At 41.0% G+C, this 20,807-nt stretch overlaps 3 protein-coding genes across 3 annotated transcripts; 2 read left to right on the top strand and 1 right to left on the bottom strand.

Moving 5' to 3' along the window:
• Positions 1-3,228: 3,228 nt before the first annotated feature.
• LOC139459161 (protein psiD-like) lies at positions 3,229-4,297 on the top strand. The gene is made up of 3 exons (XM_071240616.1): positions 3,229-3,358; positions 3,549-3,843; positions 4,114-4,297. The coding sequence occupies exons 1-3, from the start codon at positions 3,229-3,231 to the stop codon at positions 4,295-4,297; spliced, it is 609 nt and encodes a 202-aa protein (XP_071096717.1).
• A 6,322-nt stretch (positions 4,298-10,619) lies between these two features.
• LOC139459160 (26S proteasome non-ATPase regulatory subunit 5-like) lies at positions 10,620-17,470 on the top strand. The gene is made up of 8 exons (XM_071240615.1): positions 10,620-10,800; positions 11,639-11,783; positions 12,250-12,382; positions 13,016-13,119; positions 13,657-13,909; positions 15,786-15,974; positions 16,270-16,379; positions 17,021-17,470. The coding sequence occupies exons 1-8, from the start codon at positions 10,622-10,624 to the stop codon at positions 17,420-17,422; spliced, it is 1,515 nt and encodes a 504-aa protein (XP_071096716.1). The 5' UTR covers positions 10,620-10,621; the 3' UTR covers positions 17,423-17,470.
• A 1,046-nt stretch (positions 17,471-18,516) lies between these two features.
• LOC139459159 (rRNA-processing protein FCF1 homolog) lies at positions 18,517-20,747 on the bottom strand. Its single transcript, XM_071240614.1, has 2 exons — positions 20,392-20,747; positions 18,517-19,597 (listed from the first exon to the last, which is right to left on the bottom strand). The coding sequence occupies exons 1-2, from the start codon at positions 20,705-20,707 to the stop codon at positions 19,311-19,313; spliced, it is 603 nt and encodes a 200-aa protein (XP_071096715.1). The 5' UTR covers positions 20,708-20,747; the 3' UTR covers positions 18,517-19,310.
• Between the last annotated feature and the right edge of the window lie 60 nt (positions 20,748-20,807).

Raw genomic sequence — 20,807 nt, 5'->3', positions numbered from 1 at the left:
CGAAGCCACGATCATAGGTTTCTGGCGTGCCCAAGGGACGCAAATCTGCCCTCGTAACTGAAATAGGGCTTAGTCCAGTTCCACTCATTTCAATACCGCGCACCTGCCATGGCACCTGACAATCTGGATAGTGTTTGGTTTTGCTACCACAGCTGCTCCAACAGGTGAACCAACACGGTACGCAGCGAAAGGCTAACTTGGTGGCACGTGGTCCTGTGCACAGCGCACAGATCACTAATCAAGTGAAGTGAAGCAACGTCGGTCTCGGAGAGTAGATGGATGGGTGACCACGTTCAGCAGCTTGACTCCTGAGAGTTTCTAGGGCTTCGGTCCTGCCCCACACTGAAGCACATGCACCACATGTGGTGTCTCCTTAGGCAAGTGACTTTGTTCAAAATGTGCCTCTGTTTACCCATCAGTGAGTGGGTACCCGGTAGGATGAGATGGCTGTTAACCTTCTAGCGGCTCACAGGCAGTTTGGGTTGTGTACTCCCCAGGGAGCTGAGAATGTAAATCGAGTGCTCACTGATCCATTGCCTGGGGTAATAATGTAAGCGTCATGAGCACACGACCTGGTATGGAGTTTGGCGCCATACAAGTGGACCCATTATTATTATTATTATTATTATTATTATTATTATTATTATTATTATTATTATTATTGTTGTTGTTGTTGTTGTTATTGTCATTATCAACTTACGGCTGGTGCATATACACGCAAGTTGACTTGTCGAGCCGCCCACGCCGTTTAGTCTTAATTTGACGACAAATGGTTAGTTCATAGAAAAATAACCTTGACCCAGAGTTTAAGCAGTAAAGACAGTACAGACTCTTTCACTTCAAGAACGTCATATAGAAGAATGTATAGGCTAATGTTTGTGTGTTTGTTGTTTAACGCCGCAGCACTCAGCAATATTCCCGCTATATGACAAGGGGATGTTAATAATCGAGTCTGGACCAGACAACCCAGTGACTGACATCCATCAACCAAGTCAGCCAGCATGGCCAACTGATCCCGTTAGTCGTCTCTTACGGCAAGCATAATCGCCTTTTGCGTTGCATTGGTTGCTGAAGGCCTATTCTACCCCGGATCATTAACTATTTAACAACGTAAAACAAAATATACTGTTAAGAATAGAGTATCGGCCTCGCTGTTTATTACGTGAGAGTTAATGGTTTTACATCACTTATAGCAATTTTCCCGCAATAACACTACAGGAGACACCAATCTGGTTAATTGAACGAAGCCAGTACTTAACACTAGCCTGTCTCATCGCCCTATGATAACCAGTGATAAATAGAGAATCTCACCCGGGCATCATGTTATATCAATTATGTCAACACGAGTCGATAAAAGTGTGCTGGTCGTGGAGTTTTAAACATTTATCGAAATTTAATCATGTATTTGATAGCATAAGACAAGAGTGTAATATTCTATGTATCATCTAAAATCATTCAAGATAGACACAATTTTATGGATACATGAGTGGGATAACATTGGTAGGTGTGATAGCTATTGTTATTACTGTTAAACCTCTACTGTTAATCCTCCACCTACTATATATATTCTGCACTATGTCCCTCATTCAGTCTTGCTTGACAACGGTATAAGGATCTATACCGAAACGTCGCTTTTCACAGTATTAAAGAAGTTGTTATCCGTCAACTTCTAAGTAATGCCTATCAAACAATTTAAAATCATTCAGTTAGTAGTCACTTAATAAACAATGTAAAAGGTTCACCTGTCTCGCGTCAGTGGCAGGGACATTACAGCTGCTATTTGATAATGACGTCACAATGGTCTGCGAAGTATTGCGGTGAAATTTCATTGCAGTGATATCTCCTAGGAAATATCGCTTGAGAGCAATAGATCCTGTGGAAGCCAGTTTGAGATCATAAAAAATGCACTAAAATCAACCTTTAGGAAGTTAGGAGGCGTCATTATTTAAGTTTTCTAACTGCTCGCTGACTTTGTTTATGCATGTCATCGTATCCCCAATTAGCATTGATCGATGCTCATGTTGTCAATCCTGGATTGCCCGGTCAGTATTCGATTATTTACAGATTGCCGTCATGTAGATGCAATAGTGCTGAGTGCGGCGTCAAACAACAAACAATCTGATTTGTGAGGTCGATGCAAGGTCCAAAACCGTTGATGCATGTAGTGAGTGAGTGAGTGAGTATGGTTTTACGCCGCTTTTAGCAATATTCCAGCAATATCACGGCGGGGGACACCAGAAATGGGCTTCACACATTGTACCCATGTCGGGAATCGAACCAGGGTCTGCGGCGTGACGAGCGAACGCTTTAACCACTGGTAGCCCCTGATGCATGTATTTACAACGCTAGAAAGGGATTAGGGATACTACAAAGAAACATTACATGACAAGGTGCTTTCATTATATACCCGCATCACTTACCTAATGTATGTGTCAACGTTCCAGAAAGCTTACAGCAGGGCAAGAAATCACACATCCTCGAGTATCAATTTTCATATGTAACTATACGCGGATAGTCGAGGATGGAAATCAGACTGAGGATCGTTTCCTTTTGGACAGTCTATTCATTATTCATCACACAAAAAATCACATATTTTGTTATGAAGGATTTTTGTATCTCGTGTGAAGTAGAAACATCAATAACTAGTGTCATTTTCATTTCTTCTTTGTGTGAACTCCACAATCAATGTCTGCTACCTTGCTCTAGTTGACAGAACGTTTGCCAAAAGGGCAGAGGAAGTTCAGAGCACGTAGCAACATCATACTAAAAGACGCTAGATGGTGGTATTTGGCGTGAAAGTGTTCGAGCGATATTGCTTGGAAGACACAAGGATGACATTCTATTTATCTTCCAAAAATCATTCTTCCGACTTTTCAGTATGAGAACAATAATAACTAGTATCTTAAGTGCCAATAGTAATTGAGCTACCCAGCTTCAGTGGCAGAGGGATGAATGATGTCATTTGATTGTGACCTCTGTATGTACGTTTCCTGTCTTTGTTTGACATATAACCCTTCTACATATCGCACATGACCTCTGTATGTATGACATATTGTCACTGTATGTATGTGTTTGTTTGACATATTACCCCTCTACATATCACACATGACCTCTGTATGTATGACATATTGTCTCTGTATGTATGTTACCTGTCTATGTTTGACATGTTACCCCTCTACATATGACACATGACCTCTGTCTGTATGATGTATGATGTATGACCTTTATATGACAGCGGCTACGAAGCCCGTTGATACCTGCATAGACCACGACCCGATCTGTAGCACCATGTCGGATGTCTGCAGCAACCCACTCGGACCGGCTCTGTGTGGGAAGACATGCCATTCTTGTGTAACGGGTTCGTATCCTTCAGTTGATTTGACTTATGTACATGTAAAATTGCCAGTTACACGATAAAATTGTTGATTCTCTTATGCAATGTCCGGTATCTACAACCACTTCCTTTAAATACATGTCTGTGAGATCAGTTACTACTACAACCGCTTCCATAAAATAAATATATATGGGATCAGTTAACACTTCTACAGCTGGAAGTACCATGACCACGACACCTGCAACAACGTCACCTACATCTACTCCATCTACAACTGCCGCTGTCACCACAACGCCTGCAACTACCTCAACTGCCACAATAACTACATCTCCATCCACACCGAAAGCAATACAGCGATCGTGTTACACGTGCGGGGATGCCAACACGGGAACACATTGCACCATTATGGAAACTATCGTGCCCAAAGCCTCCCCTTGTCCATCAGACGCGGGTTTCTGCATGACCGACATCTTTCAACACACAGATGGTTCAACGAAGTACATCAGAAGGTGAGAATTTAGGATTGTATTCTGATCAGGTTTAGCACAGGAAATTTGTGTTCAGAAATTGATACCGAATGTTGTTTAAGGTTGGAGGAAAAGTGTGTTGTGGAATTGACGAAGGCATTGGTTATTGCACTCATTTCCGTTTAACCCCTTTAAATCGACATATGTACTGTTAAGTTTCCCAGTATATAATGCGGACTTATACAATCAACAAAGACATCCAATATTTACCTTGTCTTTCTCAACAATGTGATTGCGTTTTGTTCTGTGTAGGTGTGTCCACGAAGGAGCATGTCAAAGACAATGGTACGAACAGACCTCTGACAACAGCGAGTGTGTTGATGTCGACCCCACTACACTGTCCTCGGACATCACCTGCAGGTACTGCTGCACCACCGACGACTGCAACAGCGGCAACATGCCGGCCAGAAACACCCTGTACAAACCAAAACATTGATCTTTGTTTTCTAGAAAGTTTATCTCTTTTCAATAAACATACTAAGTATACCTGGACAAATAGATGTTATTAATGTCTCCAAACAGCAGTACCCCTGACAGACAGACACACCCTGTGGAACCCAAAACGTTGATGTTATATAAGAGAGAAGTAAATAGACTGCCAGTGGTAGAGCGTCTGCACGAACAGCAGATGGTCGGGGGTTCGATCCCCGGAAGCGTCATACCAAAAGACGTTAAAAGATGGCACTTGTCTTTATCCTGCCTTGCGCTCGGCATTAAGGGTATAAAACCAGAACTGGTCGGTTCGGAATCAGTATACTGTGTCTGAGTGGGGTATTCATGTTAAACTGCGGGCTTCCACTTTGAAATCGGCATTATTTCGGACTATTACAAGCAGACACGGGAAAGGGGCACAGACACAGATACAGACACAACACAGACACAACACACACACAAACACACACACACACACACACACACACACACATACACAGAGCACACACACACGCTTAAGGAGTGCGATTATCTTGAACGGGACATTCAGCCTCATTTTTAGCTGACCTCACCTCCATACTAAATGAAATTCAATCCTGATCAACATTACTTTTTAATGTGTTTGTTCTTTAACGCCGCACTCAGCAATACTCCAGCTATATGACGGCGGTCTGTAAATAATCAAGTCAGGACCAGACAATCCAGTGATTGACATCACAATTGGGATATGATAACATGCATCAACCAAGTCAGCGAGCCTGACTACCCGATCCCGTTAGTCGCCTTTTACGGCAAGCACGGGTTGCTTAAGACCTATTCTACCCCGGATCTTCATGGGTCTGATCAACATTAATGGATTCAGGGAGTGGTTTTACTTAGCTGTTGGCCTCGTTTGGTGAAGGTCCTAGACGTTGATCTGGTTTCTAATGGGCAGCAATATTTCAGCTATTTTTCACCAAGCTGTAAACAATGGTTGGGGCAACTTTACAAATTTAACTCGCGTGGTCGGGCAAATCCTAGTGTCAGCATCCAAATGCCATCGTATAACAAATAACTGAGTGAGTGGTTTTGACGTCGCTTTGAATTGTATTAGAGTTATGTCATGACATGTCAGCCTAATGTGGGAGGAGAGCCGAAAGTGATGCAGGTCTCAGACGTTTACCACTTCGGTGAAACCCACGAGCACGGATATGGTGCTGACAAATCTAGAAACATAATCGGGGCAAACCGGGATTCGAAGCCAAGATCATAGGTTTCTGGCGTGCCCAAGGGACGCAAATCTGCCCTCGTAACTGAAATAGGGCTTAGTCCAGTTACACTCATTTCAATACCGCGCACCTGCCATGGCACCTGACATCTTGATAGTGTTTGGTTTTGCTACCACAGCTGCTCCAACAGGTGACCCAACACAGTACGCGGCGAAAGGCTAACTTGGTGGCACGTGGTCCTGTGCACAGCGCACAGATCACTAATCAGGTGAAGTTAAGCAACGTCGGTCTCGGAGAGTAGATGGATGGGAGACTTTGTTCGAAATGTGCCTCAGCATTGCGTGGATACCCAGTAGGATGATATGGTAATGTGGCTGTTAACCTTCTAGCGCCACACAGTCAGCTTGGGTTGTATACTCCCCAGGGAGCTGAGAATGAAAATCGAGTGCTCACTGATCCAATTAACTGGGGTAATAATGTAAGCGCCATGAGCACACGACCTGGTATGGAGTTTAGCGCCATACAAATGGACCCATTATTATTATTATTATCATTATTACGGCTGGTGCATATACACGCAAGTTGACTTGTCGAGCCGCCCACGCCGTTTGGTAATAATTTGACGACAAATGGTTAGTTCATAGCAAAATAACCTTGACCTAGAGTTTAAGCAGTAAAGAACTTCAAGAACGTCATATAGGAGAATGTATAGGCTAATGTGTGTTTGTTTGTTGTTTAACGCCGCAGAATTCAGCAATATTCCCTCTATATGACGAGGGGCTGTTAAAAATCGAGTCTGGGCCAGACAACCAAGTGATTGACATCATTAGCATCGATCTACACGACTAGGATAAGATGACATGCATCAACCAAGTCAGCCAGCCTGACCAACTGATCCCGTTAGTCGTCTATTACGGCAAGCATAATCGCCTCTTACGGCAAGCATTGGTTGCTGAAGGCCTCTTCTACCCAGGATCATTAACTATTTAACAACGTAAAACAAAATATATTGTTAAGAATAGAGTATCGGCCTCGCTGTTTATTACGTGAGAGTGAATGGTTTTACATCACTTATAGCAATGTTCCCGCAATAACACAACAGGAGACACCAATCTGGTTAATTGAACGAAGCCAGTACTTTAACACTAACCTGTATCATCGCCCTATCATAACCAGTGATGAATAGAGAATCCCACACGGGCGTCATTTTATATCAATTATATCAACACGAGTCGATAAAAGTCTGCTGGTCTTGGAGTTTTAAACATTTATTGAAATTTAATCATGTATTTGATAACATAAGACAAGAGTGTAATATTCTATGTATCATCTAAAATCATTCAAGATAGACAAAATTTTATGGATAACAACATCTTTAATACTGTGAAAAGCGACGTTTCGGTATAGATTCTTATACCGTTGTCAAGCAAGACTGAACATAGTGCAGAATATATATAGTATGTGGAGGATTAACAGTAGAGGATTAACAGTAACAACAATAGCATACATGAGTGGGATAACATTGGTAGGTGTGATAGCTATTGTTGTCCCTCATTCAGTCTTGCTTGACAATGGTATAAGGATCTATACCGAAACGTCGCTTTTCACAGTATTAAAGAAGTTGGTATCCATAAAATTGTGTCTATCTTGTCATCCGTCAACTTCTAAGTAATGCCTATCAAACAATTTAAAATCATTCAGTTTGTAGTCACTTAATAAACAGTGTAAAAGGTTCACCTCTCTCGCGTCAGTGGCAGGGACATTACCGCTGCTATTTGATAATGACGTCACAATGGTCTGCGAAGTATTGCGGTGAAATTTCATTGCAGTGATATCTCCTAGGAAATATCGCTTGAGAGCAATAGATCCTGTGGAAGCCAGTTTGAGATCATAAAAAATGCACTAAAATAAACCTTTAGGAAGTTAGGAGGCGTCATTATTTAAGTTTTCTAACTGCTCGCTGACTTGGTTTATGCATGTCATCGTATCCCCAATTAGCATTGATCGATGCTCATGTTGTCAATCCTGGATTGCCCGGTCAGTATTCGATTATTTACAGAGTGCCGTCATGTAGATGCAATAGTGCTGAGTGCGGCGTCAAACAACAAACAATCTGATTTGTGAGGTCGATGCAAGGTCCAAAACCGTTGATGCATGTAGTGAGTGAGTGAGTGAGTATGGTTTTACGCCGCTTTTAGCAATATTCCAGCAATATCACGGCGGGGGACACCAGAAATGGGCTTCACACATTGTACCCATGTCGGGAATCGAACCCGGGTCTTCGGCGTGACGAGCGAACGCTTTAACCACTGGTAGCCCCTGATGCATGTACTTACAACGCTACAGAGGGATTAGGGATACTATAAATAAACATTACATGGCAAGGTGCTTTCATTATATACCCGCATCACTTACCTAATGTATGTGTCAACGTTCCAGACAGCTAACAGCAGGGCAAGAAATCATACATCCTCGAGTATCAATTTTCATATGTAACTATACGCGGATAGTCGAGGATGGAAATCAGACTGAAGAACGTTTCCTTTTGGACAGTCTCTTCATTATTCATCAAACAAAAAATCACATATTTTGTTATGAAGGATTTTTGTATCTGGTGTGAAGTAGAAACGTCAATAATTAGTGTCATTTTCATTTCTTCTTTGTGAGAACTCCACAATCAATGTCTGCTACCTTGCTCTAGTTGACAGAACGTTTGCCAAAAGGGCAGAGGAAGTTCAGTGCACGAAGCCACATCATACTAAAAGACGCTAAATGGTGGTATTTGGCGTTACCCTGTCTGGCGCTCGGCATAGGGGGGTGAAACAAGGACTGGTCGGCTCGGAGACAGTATACTGTGTGTGAGCAGGCTTTTGGTGTTAACACGATGTTAAACCCGATTTTACTTCACTTCAATTGGATGTCAGCTGAACTTAGTATTGACTTGAATTCTTGGGCATTACCGTCAGAAACCTATTCCTTTTCATGTTGATATTACAGAAACACCGGACCCATACATAAAGTTATACGTATCTATAGGCCTAATGTTTCAGAAATATCTCTATCCTGCTTCAGGGGTCTGTGGGTACTTCCTTACAAGCCTAGCATGCTGTTAGAGGCCGTGTCTTACCTTCATCAGGCTTTTACGCGACGCAGTAATATGCGGACAGTACGCACAAGCGTACAGAATGGACGCAGAATATACTATATTTTGCGTCCCGAGGGACCCACGATGATATCCATTGTACCAAATTCTTCACAAAAAGTTCCTGTTATTAAAATAATTATTTTACCATATGACATTACACTACACCATTTCTTTACTTTACGGGAGCCGTCATATAGCTGGAATATTGCTGAGTGCGGAGTTAAACAACAAACTTTACCGGACCCACATATTTCCTTGAAGGAATCTTGAAATTAGTATGGCTAGTATTGTAGGTCAAGTTTACTAATTCTCTTACTCCCAACACTCATAATACAAATACGGATACTGTGCATATGATACTCACAATATGGATAAATACTGGTTGTTTCGTTGCATATTCCTGCCCGCACTTACCTTGTGGTCCTGTTTCAAGGTGCAGATGTTGAATATAGACGCTACTTCTGCTGCCATCAAAGTGTCTTGAATCAACGCGCACGAAAAACTCGTGCACCGGAAGTGAGCACTGATTGGTTAAACTTGACACGACACCACGTGACAACGCTAACGGACACCTGCATTGAAATATACAGCCCGGAAACATTGATATGTCATTTATTTCTGTGAATATTCTACACCGACAAAAGTCAACTTTGATGAGGTCGAGATGTTGTTCTACATGTATACTGAACACACAGTCGATAAAAAATATGCAATACTTGACAAAATAAAACTAATGTTACAGCTGAGATGATTGCGGTGATGATGGTTTTTATGTTGATTTTGCTCAATCAATGTCATCAGGGGAGTTAACTGATTATAAAAGTCCTGTAGAAACTTGACTTTTACAGTCGGTTAACTCCCTTGCCTCGGGAAGATGTTTGGCATCTTAATTCACAGTTAAGGGACATTTTCACGGGGCATGGTCTTCTATGCACCAAGGGGGTGGTTTGCGTGTTGTTGTTTAACGCCGCACTCAGCAATATTTTATATTACGGCGGTCTGTAAATAATTGAGTCTGACCCAAACAACCGAGTGATTAACATCATGAACATCGAGCTACGCAAATGGGATACGGTGACATGCATCAACCAAGTCAACGTGCCTGACCACCCGATCCCGTTTGTCGTCTCTTACGACAAGCATTGATTGCTGAAGACCAATTTTAACCCGGAGCTTCATGGGTGTAGGGGATATGGGTGGTGAGGGACCACAGTATATGGTCTCGTAACACCAAGAGGGTTAAGATCGCAGACGGTTCGCGATTATGGACGGTACGAATTTGGGTTACGAATTTACATACACCCGTTTACTACATGGTCAATTTGAATTCATATGATGTTCGAAAAATATTCGAAAAGAAATATGTAGATTATTTTGTAGAATATAGGTGTATACATAATTTCATTCGCACATTATTTTCATCATTCCTGGTCATTTCTGCCAAGCCCTGTAAAAGTACCCCAGTGAGTATTCCCGGGGAGAAATTGGTTCTCAGCAAGTTATATTTTTTCGTACGAGACGATTTTAAAAATCAATGGATCGATTAGTCAAGCTCAGTGACTTGGTTGAATGCGTGTCAACGTGACCCCGACGGCGTGGATTGCTGCTCATTATATCAATCACTGGATTTTCTGGTCCAGATTCGATCGAGTATTTACAGACCGCCGTTGTATATACTGGAATATGATATTGTTTGATGACTTGTTTGATGCAGGTCATCGTATTCCAATTGCGTGAATCGATGCTCATGATGTCAATCACTGGATTGTCTGGTCCAGACCCGATTATTTACAAACTGCTGTCATATAGCTGGAATATAGCAGAGCGCGGCGTTAAACAACAAACAAACAAACAAACTTGTGCATAATTTTCGTCGATCGTTATTTTTTATGGGTAGTGTTCGGCATACAGTCCGGTCCGCTGAGAGAGAAAAAACACATCTTCCGTATTATATTTACTTCCGGTAGTTTCCAAGATGGCTGCGGCGGGAAGAGTTGCTGAGTTGTTGGATTCTTTGCCGAACTCTGACGACCCAAAAGCGGTGCTTGAATCAGTACAAACCGTCGTGACAACTGTCCACCCATCTACTCTGCGAGATGTTATCCCCAATGTATCGTTTGCGAATATCTTTGACTGCCTAAACTCCAGTGATACGTGAGTAAATGTCTTCCGTTCAATGATGACTTAGGCTTTTGCAATGGAAATATCACTTATGACACAGTGCAACAGCTTGCAAGGTGTTCCATTCTGACGTAATCAACATGACAAAAGGCTGTGTGGCTAGGGGCTGTATTAAATCCAAAGTCACGATGCAATATCTATGATTCTATATCAACATTATTTCTTTCTATTAGCCAAATATTCACCGGTTATCAATTTTCGGGCACTAACGACTATTATACACATTAAGTGATCATGGTGATCAGTACTTATGTCAGTGTTAGAAATTGGCACTCGTCCTGCAGTCCTTGCCAAATTGTTCAATAGTTAAGGTATCATAAGGACTAGTAGAAATATGTACTTCTTAAGGGTTTTGCTATATGTTATCATTATAAGGACCCGTGACCTAAAACTGTTAGTTTCTAACACTGTAATAATGTACTGTTTTCGGTGAGACTGTCAATAATGAGAGGCAATAATGTAATATTAGCCTATGCTGAAAAGATAGAAAGGAAATTGTATCCCCCGTTCTCTAGGTATATTTCTACTGTTTTCACTGCAGTTACAATCTCTGGAGAGGGACAGTCTCACAAAAAGAAAATGACTATTATTATAAAATGCCCTTCATCTTGACATCTTTTCCATATAAATATTGATTTACTGTATGCATTTGTTTCTCTACCAGTTAGATAAAAATGCTGTCTGCTACCAATATCCAGTGATGCCAAAGTCATAAGACTGTCATTTGATAAAGTTTTGTGTAAAGGAAAATACAGTGTTCTAGGTCTAAATCAGATCTGATTGACATGAAATGATCCTGCATACTACACAGAGAGCTGGTGAACCTTGGCTGCAATGTCTTAGACCAACTGATGTCATCTGTAAGTCCAGCATTGGTTCTGCACAACTTCAAGATGGAATTCAACCAGTGCCTCATACACTCAGCACAGCCTGTCAAACTGCTGGCTCTTAAGCAGGTGAGTGTGGTGTCTTGATTATCATTACTTTGTTCATGGATACCCCGACCCAAAATTTCAGCAATGTATAAAATTTAAAGAAATTAAGAATTTTATTTTATTTAATAATGGCAACATCCTCTTAAGCTCAGCAACATCAAAGTGAAATTATGTCATGTGTCTTTGTTCGGTCTGTCTATCCGTCTATTAACACTGAACTTTCAAACTTTTGACCATATCAATATCACATTCAATCCACCTCTCACATGAAAGCATTACAACATTATCAAGCAAATTTCAATGACAAGAGATTTAATTGTTACCGCGTCTGCCAGAGTGAGAAGAAAATAAAAAAAGAAATCAGGTTGATGTTTCATTTTTATTTTTATGACCAACTCTAAAACAGAATTCTCATAAACTTGAAAAAATATTTGTGGCTATCAGTTCTTGCCAATGAAGATCTTACAGTTTCTCCTCTGTTATCTAGTTGTCCAGAGCCTCTGTTGAGAATGTGTGCAGTTTATTTGAAGTCCCAGAGCTTGTGCTCAAGGTAGCAGACCATTTAGCTGACGATAGCCTGACTGTAGCCAAACCAGCAGGCATCATCCTCACAAATCTGGGTAAGGGCTACCTCTGGCTTAACAACCTGGAGATAAAAACTACTTTGAAATGAGATATTTGGAACTTTATACAGCTCTAGTGGGTCACTATGTGGCTGAAATATTACCAATGTGACGTTAGCAGAGCAAGAGTGTCATGCAGAATGTTGATTTTTTTTTTGGTACAAAATGTTTTTGCATTACTCCTTTTTATGAATGTTCATGATTATGCCTGGATTCATGGTTCAAATCCTGGATTCATCCCACTTATGCTCCATATACATGTTCTTGGGTTTCACCAAAACATTAAACATCCCAAAAGTCCAAACTAGTACAAACAGCCACACACACACATGGATGCATGTCACACTATGGGCGAAATTTTGACGTTAAACCGCATTTCACTTCACAAATCGTTTTTCAGGGGCACAGTTCTAAGGTACCCCTATTGTTGCGAGGAATCCTATAATCATGGGTTCGAATCCCAGACTCACCCTGATTTTATTTCTTGGTTTGTCTGCACCATGAAGTTCCCCATGGGTCACACAAAGGTTGTAAGCATACAGGACCCACATCAAGCTGACACTTCATGATAGGACTGAAACACTGTTCAAAGCAATATTAAACCCAACTCACTCTGTTATCATTGTCCAGGCAAGACCCCTGATGGCCTGTCAGCTCTCTTCAGTCCGGAAATGGAGCAGCAGCTTGAGAAAGCCATGGAAAAGAACGACACCGTCAAGTTCCGAGTCTACCAGGTGACTGTCATTTATGGACTGACCATTGATATTCAGGGGGGTTGGAGGGGTTTCGTATATTTTAGGATCTAGGATCACCAAAATTGTTTTGCTCCTTTTTTGAAAACAAAAAGTTGTATGTTACTGCAGTAAACTATGTTTATAAGGATACAATGAACTGACAGATATGATCGGCTGGTTTTTTTAGGCCATTTGTAGTATATTTTACCATTTAAAAATTGATTACAACTAAATGACGGATATAGTGAACTTTGGGGTCATGATTGCAGTGTTCGAGATAAGTGCCTGTCCGTAGGCCAGTGGCAGGTACATCACTTGTCGTAGTTTCAAAGTTTATAGGCCCTTATGGCCTGCAGTAAATTTACATGTCTATTTGTTGTCACAATAAGCTGCAGTTTGCATATGACAGTTTATCGCATTGTAGTCACATATTTTCTTTGTTGCAAGTTAGATTGTTTCTTTATGCATATCATATTTTTAGACTCGGTGTATCTGTAATCCAACAAATATCGCCTAACAGATGCATGTTGATTTCAGATGGTGGTGGACATCAGTCGAGCATCCCCCATCGGCCTGCAGCGGTCAGCAGAAGCCGGCTACATCCAGCAGCTGGTCAATGAAGTGCACAAGGACGACATCCTGGTCCAGCTCAACTGTCTGGAACTCCTGTCAGACGTGGCGCAGGAACAACACGGGATTGTCTTCCTTGACGAGCAGGGCATTGTGGGTAGAATGGAGGATATGATGTCCACTGCGGAGTCCGATCCCATGGGGGGCTTCCTGCTTCCAGGTGCGTTGGCTTAGAAAGAGAGAATCTCACCCTCGTGTCTTTTGATATCAAATATATCAACGAGTGTTGATATATTTTATATCAAAAGACACGAGGGTGAGATTTTATTTATCATCCAACATCATTCTTCCAACTTTTACAGTTTGTAGACAGTAATAAGCAGTGTCTTAAGTGTAAGATGTACTACTAACAGCTTCAGTAGCAGAGCCATTAGTGATGTCATTTGATTGTGATGTCATGGAACCAATGACATCACAATGGTCTGCAAAATATTGTGATGCAGTTTCATTGCAGCGATATCTACAATGTAGATGTCGCTTGATCTCACCCAAGTGATATCTACGGTGGGAGCCAGTTTTGGATGATAAATATCACACAAAGTGTCCTGCTTTTATACAGGTTTTAATAGCCCTTGATATTTGAGCAGCCTTGAAATGGCTTTAATTTCCAAAATATCTTATGTCATATAGCTTTGTTAAGTGATGAATTATATTCTTATATAATTATATAATATATATATTGAATAATAACTAAATGGTTTAAAAATCCCTGGGGTTTATCATCATGGTCATAGAAAAAAGCTATAAAGTACTGATCTATACCAGAGTTCGCCTTGTGTTCGAAATAATTTATCAAAATACTTTTTCTTTTAGTTTAGTCAGGACAATAGGAGTTAGGTCCCCTTTGACTGGGTTTTCTTTTGTAGCAAACAAGCTCAGAATGAGACGAGTTTGTCTGATTGCTAATGGACGGTCGGGTACCCTAGTGGTTAAAGCGTTCGCTTGTCACGCAGAAGACCTGGGTTCGATTCCCGATATGGGTACAATGTGTGAAGCCCATTTCTGGTGTCCCCCGCCATGATATTGCTGGAATATTGCTAAAAGTGGCGTAAAACCATACTCACTCACTCACTCACTCTGATTGCTTATGAAGACACCTGTTGGGATTCTGTGTAAGATAATAGATCTCCAGCAACCTGTGCCTGTCAGAAGAGGCAACAAAATAGATTGGTCCAGACTCAGTTATTTACAGACTGCTATCTTACAACTGGAATATTGCTGACTGTGGTGTTGAACAACAAACAAAATATAATATACACGTCCGGTTAGACATATATATTGTCAGATCATAGGTTTTTTTAAGGCCATGTTTATCGCGATTATTCACGCTTTAAATAACAAGGGGTGTGGCATCACACAGACATTGTAAATACTCAGTTGATGGCCTGTTTTTGAGATAAAATTGTCTCTTATGAGTGAGTGAGATGTTTTACAGTTTTTCTTGTGATCAGTGAGAAAACTACAAATGTTTCTATCATCCGAAAACCCATAACACAGGGATATATACATACATGTGTTAGATTAACATGTTGTTTTTAAGGCAACAAACAAACAGCTGATAAAAGAGTCACGCTTGATGTGTACCCATGTTATATACACCCCATGTATTGTCGTTGTAAACACACCAGCAGGTTGAGCATGTTGTTTGTTTGTTTATTTGTTGTTTAACGCCGCATTCATCAATATTCCAGCTATGTGACGGCGGTCTGTAAATAATCCAGTCCAGACAATCCGGTGGTTGACATCATGATCATCAATCCATGCGATACGATGACATGTATCAACCAAGTCAGAGAGCCTGACCACCCAATCCTGTTAGTCAGCTCTTATGACAAGCACAGTCGCCTTTTACGGCAAGCATGGGTTGCTGAAGACCTATTCTTCCCCATATCTTCATGGGTTGGTTGAGCATGTAGACAGATGCTTATGTTATGACCATATTGAAACCAGAAACAAAGTTCCTTTGTCAACCATAACCTCCTAGGTGACAACTTAATACAATGTTGGCTACAAGGACATCCTAATGCCTGTTTCAGGATTAATGAAATTCTTCGGAGGACTGGCCAGGTACCATCCGAAGGAAGTGTGTGGCAAGTTCAACAAGTTCACCAACCTCGTGTTCCACAGTGTTGACGGAGGGGACTCCAGTCTCCAGGCAACGGCCATCGATACCATCAGCTTTATTGGCAGCACGATTGATGGAAAACTGGCACTGGAAAAACTAGGTATGCCGATTGCTGACAAAGGAAACTGAATCCTTTCAAGACTAAAATGATTGTGCTTGAGGGTCATTATTCTGAACCAGTTCTCAAAGCTTCAGTTTTGCTTCAAATTGGAACTGAATAAAACTCATAGAAAATGTAAACATTGTATACATTGTTGCTTCGTTCAAGCAGGACTAGCCACAAATTCTGAGGACTAGTAGAATAAGATTTACACTAGTCCTCTGGACTAGTCTTTCAAAAAAGGAATTTCTAAGGCAGGATGTAAGTATTAAAGTCAGCTGATATCTTTGTGCAGGAAGCCAGATGACAGTGTTCATGAAGCGTGTCGGCAAACTCATACAGAACTCTATCTCTGAGACGAGGGCACGGTGTCTGCAGGCGGTTGCCTCACTCCTTCAACTCAAGGTAATATTTAGTTAGTTTTATTCATTATTTCTTTAACAGGAATTATCGTAGTGATATGGCAGAAACAATAATATTAATTCATTAGAACACATGGATTTATCTAGACCTGCTCAGAGGTCGATATTCGGTCAACATCTGAAGCAATTATCAGTAAAAATTCCCACATTGAAACAAAATTTGCTAAGTTAATATGTTATAATAATTCATGTTATGGCTTTGCACCATTTATTACTAATAAGCAAGAGGCTTTACATTTGCATTGAATGAAACATTAAAATACCCCTGAATTTATGAAACTAAGGACTTTCCCATTTTGTCTGAAAAGGGCACTTAGTTTGAAATCCCTGATAAATCCTCTGAACATTACTTGACTTTTTGTTACATCATACCAGACAATCTAAGTTTAATGGACTTTCTTCTTCACAGCAGTTACATGCACAATTAGAAGACCCATGTAATATGTTTTCCGTTATCAATAACTTTATATGTTTCAGTTACTTTTGTGCTTGAGTATACTGGTACTTTGATTCAGGTTTGTGACGTGACCTGAATTTTCTGCGACACTGAACCTGTTGGCAACCTGATATTTGATGATCCCTGGTAGGTGAGCTTCAGTACCCCCATATTTCTCTATACTTCAGGTGGAGGACCAGACAGCAGAGTTCCTGGCCCTGACGGAGAACTGGTTCAGTCACCTATTCCCAAAACCCTTCAATGTTCTGTGGGACATCGCGAAGCAGCCATTCTCCGACCTGAGGTGCAACACTTACGGCATCTTCCAGGCCCTGGCTCTGCAGCCCTGGGGGCAGAAGCTGATGAACGAAGCACCTGGCTTTAACGAGTTTGTTCTGGACAGGTCAACAGAAAACTGCAAGGAGGGGAAAGAGAGCAAGTATGAGGTCATTCGTACTCTGGCCGAGTCTCCCACTGTGATCGATTCATTTGGCCAGCCATTCTATGTGAGAGTTATGGAGTACTACAAACAAGGTGCTTTCTATGTTCAGGCTCAGTCCGAAGTTGCCCTCGAAGATGGGGGATCATGAAGAAATTATTGGGGATGTTGAAAACTAAAATAAACTGTTTATATTCTCTGTATGAGTTTTGTTTTATTGTATCTTCAAGTGGGTCCTAATTCTGAATTCCAGTGGCATTAGTGGTCCAGCTGCAGAATGATGTGCAGTTTCATCCCTTAATTGTCCCAGGATCTGCTAATCCTGGGTTCAAATAATAGATTTGCCCTATTATTTATTTTTTTAATTTCTTGCATGATGTCGATGTCTGTCTGATTTTTATCAACTTTTGGGGGGCCCAGATTTAGATCCATATCACCAGGCAGTAACACGCATTTTATAATCACTAGTATTACAGCACTTATCTGCACCATAGTGTATAGAAAAGAAAATGTTCCAATAAGCCGATATCCCATCTCAGTGTTTAGCGACCATTTCGTCCCTGGTGTATACTGTCCAACATGGTGGATTTGACAAGTCCCACGAGGTTGAGAAAACCGATCAATTCTTGCTCTCCATATTTCGGTAGAAACCCCCATGACATCTACGACGCGTCACGGTGAAGTTAGAAACCAATTTATACCAGCCAGGTGTTATAGTTGCCTTTGTTTTCTGTATATTTGATGTTTTTCTGTGGACCGCTCGAGCAAGCTGCCTCCTGATTCAACGGACGTAACTCACAACTTGCCCTATTATGATCCTTGGTTTGTCAGCATCATACCCATGCTTGTGTGTTTCCCAAAGTGGGAAACATCTTCCAAGTGGCATCACTGCCGGTTTTCCTCAGACATTAAGTTGGCACATTGTGATATAACTGAAATGTTGGTGAGAATGGCATGAAACCATCCTCACTCACTCTGAATTCACTTCTCCTGTGAGCGTAAAAACATAAGTTTTTTTAAAGCTACACTCAGCATTATTCATGCTACATGATGACAGCCTGTAAATAATCAAGTCTTGATCTGACAAACCAGATTGATGTTGAACAATGTACCACACCAGGTACGATGACAAGCAATCATAACAAACACAGGTCAATGGGAACTTATTCTAACCCGAACCACCCACAGAGTAATTCAAAAAGTTATGGAAAACAAAAAGAATCAACACATTTGATCAATGCATTAAATATATTCAGAGTCAACCAAGAAGTATACATTATCAAAGATTCAACATACAAGGAGTCAATGTTCTGATATAATTGTGGTACACATTGTTGTGCAACGATGAGTTTCAACATTACTTTACAAATTTTACACACAATTTAGCCTACTCAACTGTTGACTGGAATAATCAGAATTCCAGAAAAAAGCGCATTTGTACAACATTTGAAAAATAAGTTACCATAACCAAAATAATTTTGTACTGCTTCCACAGGTTTACAAATCCCCAACAGACTGAACCTCATGGAGTAAATGTATATTGCATAGCCAAAGAAAACTATCAGTTACTCTTAACTTTCAATATCGGGTTGGCATCTATGTACATAGGGACATTATTCCAAGTCAATAGACCCAACGTTAAATATCGTAGCTTGGGCAGATTTTTTAACACCTGCATTCATGGTATACAGTACAGTATGTGTGTGCATGTGTTGTTGTGTTTAACGCGGCACTTTCCAATATTCTAGCTATAAATTATCTAGTCTGGACCAAACAATCCAGTGATTGATATTATGAGCAACGATCCACATCGTCATGGTATGTGGACACGCCATCAACCAAGTCTGATCAGCTGCTCCAATAAGTCGCCTCTAACAACCAGGTTGCTAGGGACCTATTCCCAACAGAAATCCCTAATACATTGAAGATTGCCAATACCCAGTAACATGTGGTATATTTCTGATACCTGGCCAATCATATCCACTTGACACACAATTAATATCAAACAGCTGCAGGGTCACATTGCAGGAGAGTTCAGTTTACAGTTTGGGGGCACCATAGGCATCAGGCATTCTCTCAATGGTGTATTGATGTTGGGATAGGAACATGATGGGAACGCCAGGTATCTTCCGTATCCTTCGCTTCAGGGCCTGATCACACGTAGCTACGATGTAACATTTGTGTTGCGTCACACGTTGCACCAGACAGTCGTCAGCGTATGTTCCTTTGTGCAAACAAGGCAAACGCTGAAAGCGTGGGTCCTTTGCAATTCTCAGAGCAACTCTGTATTTACGGCCAAGTTTTTCAAATTCTGCCATCACACAATCTGTAACATTGAACAATTCATGAATTAGATAAACAGTCAGCAATATTCCAGCTTTATCTTGACAACCTGAAAACATGGTAAACAACTGACTCTGAACAGGACAAACCTGGGATTGTGTGCATGTTTTACATCTAGTGAGTCAGTGAGTGAATATTGCCCAACACTGCATCAGCAATCTTGCATCTAACCATGTAGGAGGTGACTAACATGATCGGGTTGTCCGACTCACTGACTTGGTTGATGCATGTCATCGATCCCAATAGCGTGGATTGATGCTCATGATGTCAATCACTGGATTGCCTGGTCCAGGCACAATTATTTACAGACTGACGTCATACTGCTGGACTATTGCTGAGAGCGGCAATAAACAACAAACCAACCAACCAACCATGGCAAAGATTTACATCAAAGAAATACATCGAAGTCTTACATCCAAGCCCATTATTTGGAAGACTTCTGCCCGTACCCCCCCTAAAAAATGTACATGATTGATTTATAAAGGATTGAGTGGCAATGCATACATACATAACTTTTGGAGGTGTGATACAGGCGAAAGTCTTTCCCATTATGTTTTATACAGTCAGTGGGTGATGTTCTCAGAATGCTCAGAAGAGCTTCAAATTACTATAACTATTTACCCATGAGCATGATCAGACTAACAAGTGTCAAACATCTGCACGTACATTGCTTTACTATGAATGAGTAAATATCAGAAATCTTGCCCAAATATGCACCAATATTATGTTATCTCTGACAGCCCACAGATTTGGATGTATCAATTAATTGATAATTACCTGTTATGTAGGGAATGCATTTCGCATATAGACAGTTCATCATTGATGGGATAACGTCCAGTTTGTTTTGGATAGAAAAGTTGATAAAGTTAGTATCAACAAGAACGTGATATGGTGGTCCAAGTTGTGTGTTGTACTGGAAAAACATAGCTGATGATGTCTGTGGAAGTTCTCTGATGGACATATTTTGTGATGGTCCCTTTGGCTTGGGTTTCTTCTTCTTCTTCAGCCTGTCACCTTTCTTGATTCTTCCATCTTTCAAGCTGATCATACGCTTCATGACTGCATACTTCTTGTTTGATTTCGCTTTTCCCATAGTGACTTCTAAATGTGCACGAACACCACCACCATGTGCAATCTTGTAAAGGGAAGTAACTTCTGACAGGTGCGTGCTCCAAAAGAAGAATTTTGGAAGA

Source organism: Haliotis cracherodii, unplaced genomic scaffold (assembly GCF_022045235.1).
Source record: "Haliotis cracherodii isolate W230 unplaced genomic scaffold, xgHalCrac1.p SCAF_13, whole genome shotgun sequence".
Classification (NCBI taxonomy): domain Eukaryota; kingdom Metazoa; phylum Mollusca; class Gastropoda; order Lepetellida; family Haliotidae; genus Haliotis; species Haliotis cracherodii.
The sequence above is the reverse complement of the archived record's forward strand: the minus strand, read 5'-3'. Positions and strand labels throughout refer to the sequence as shown.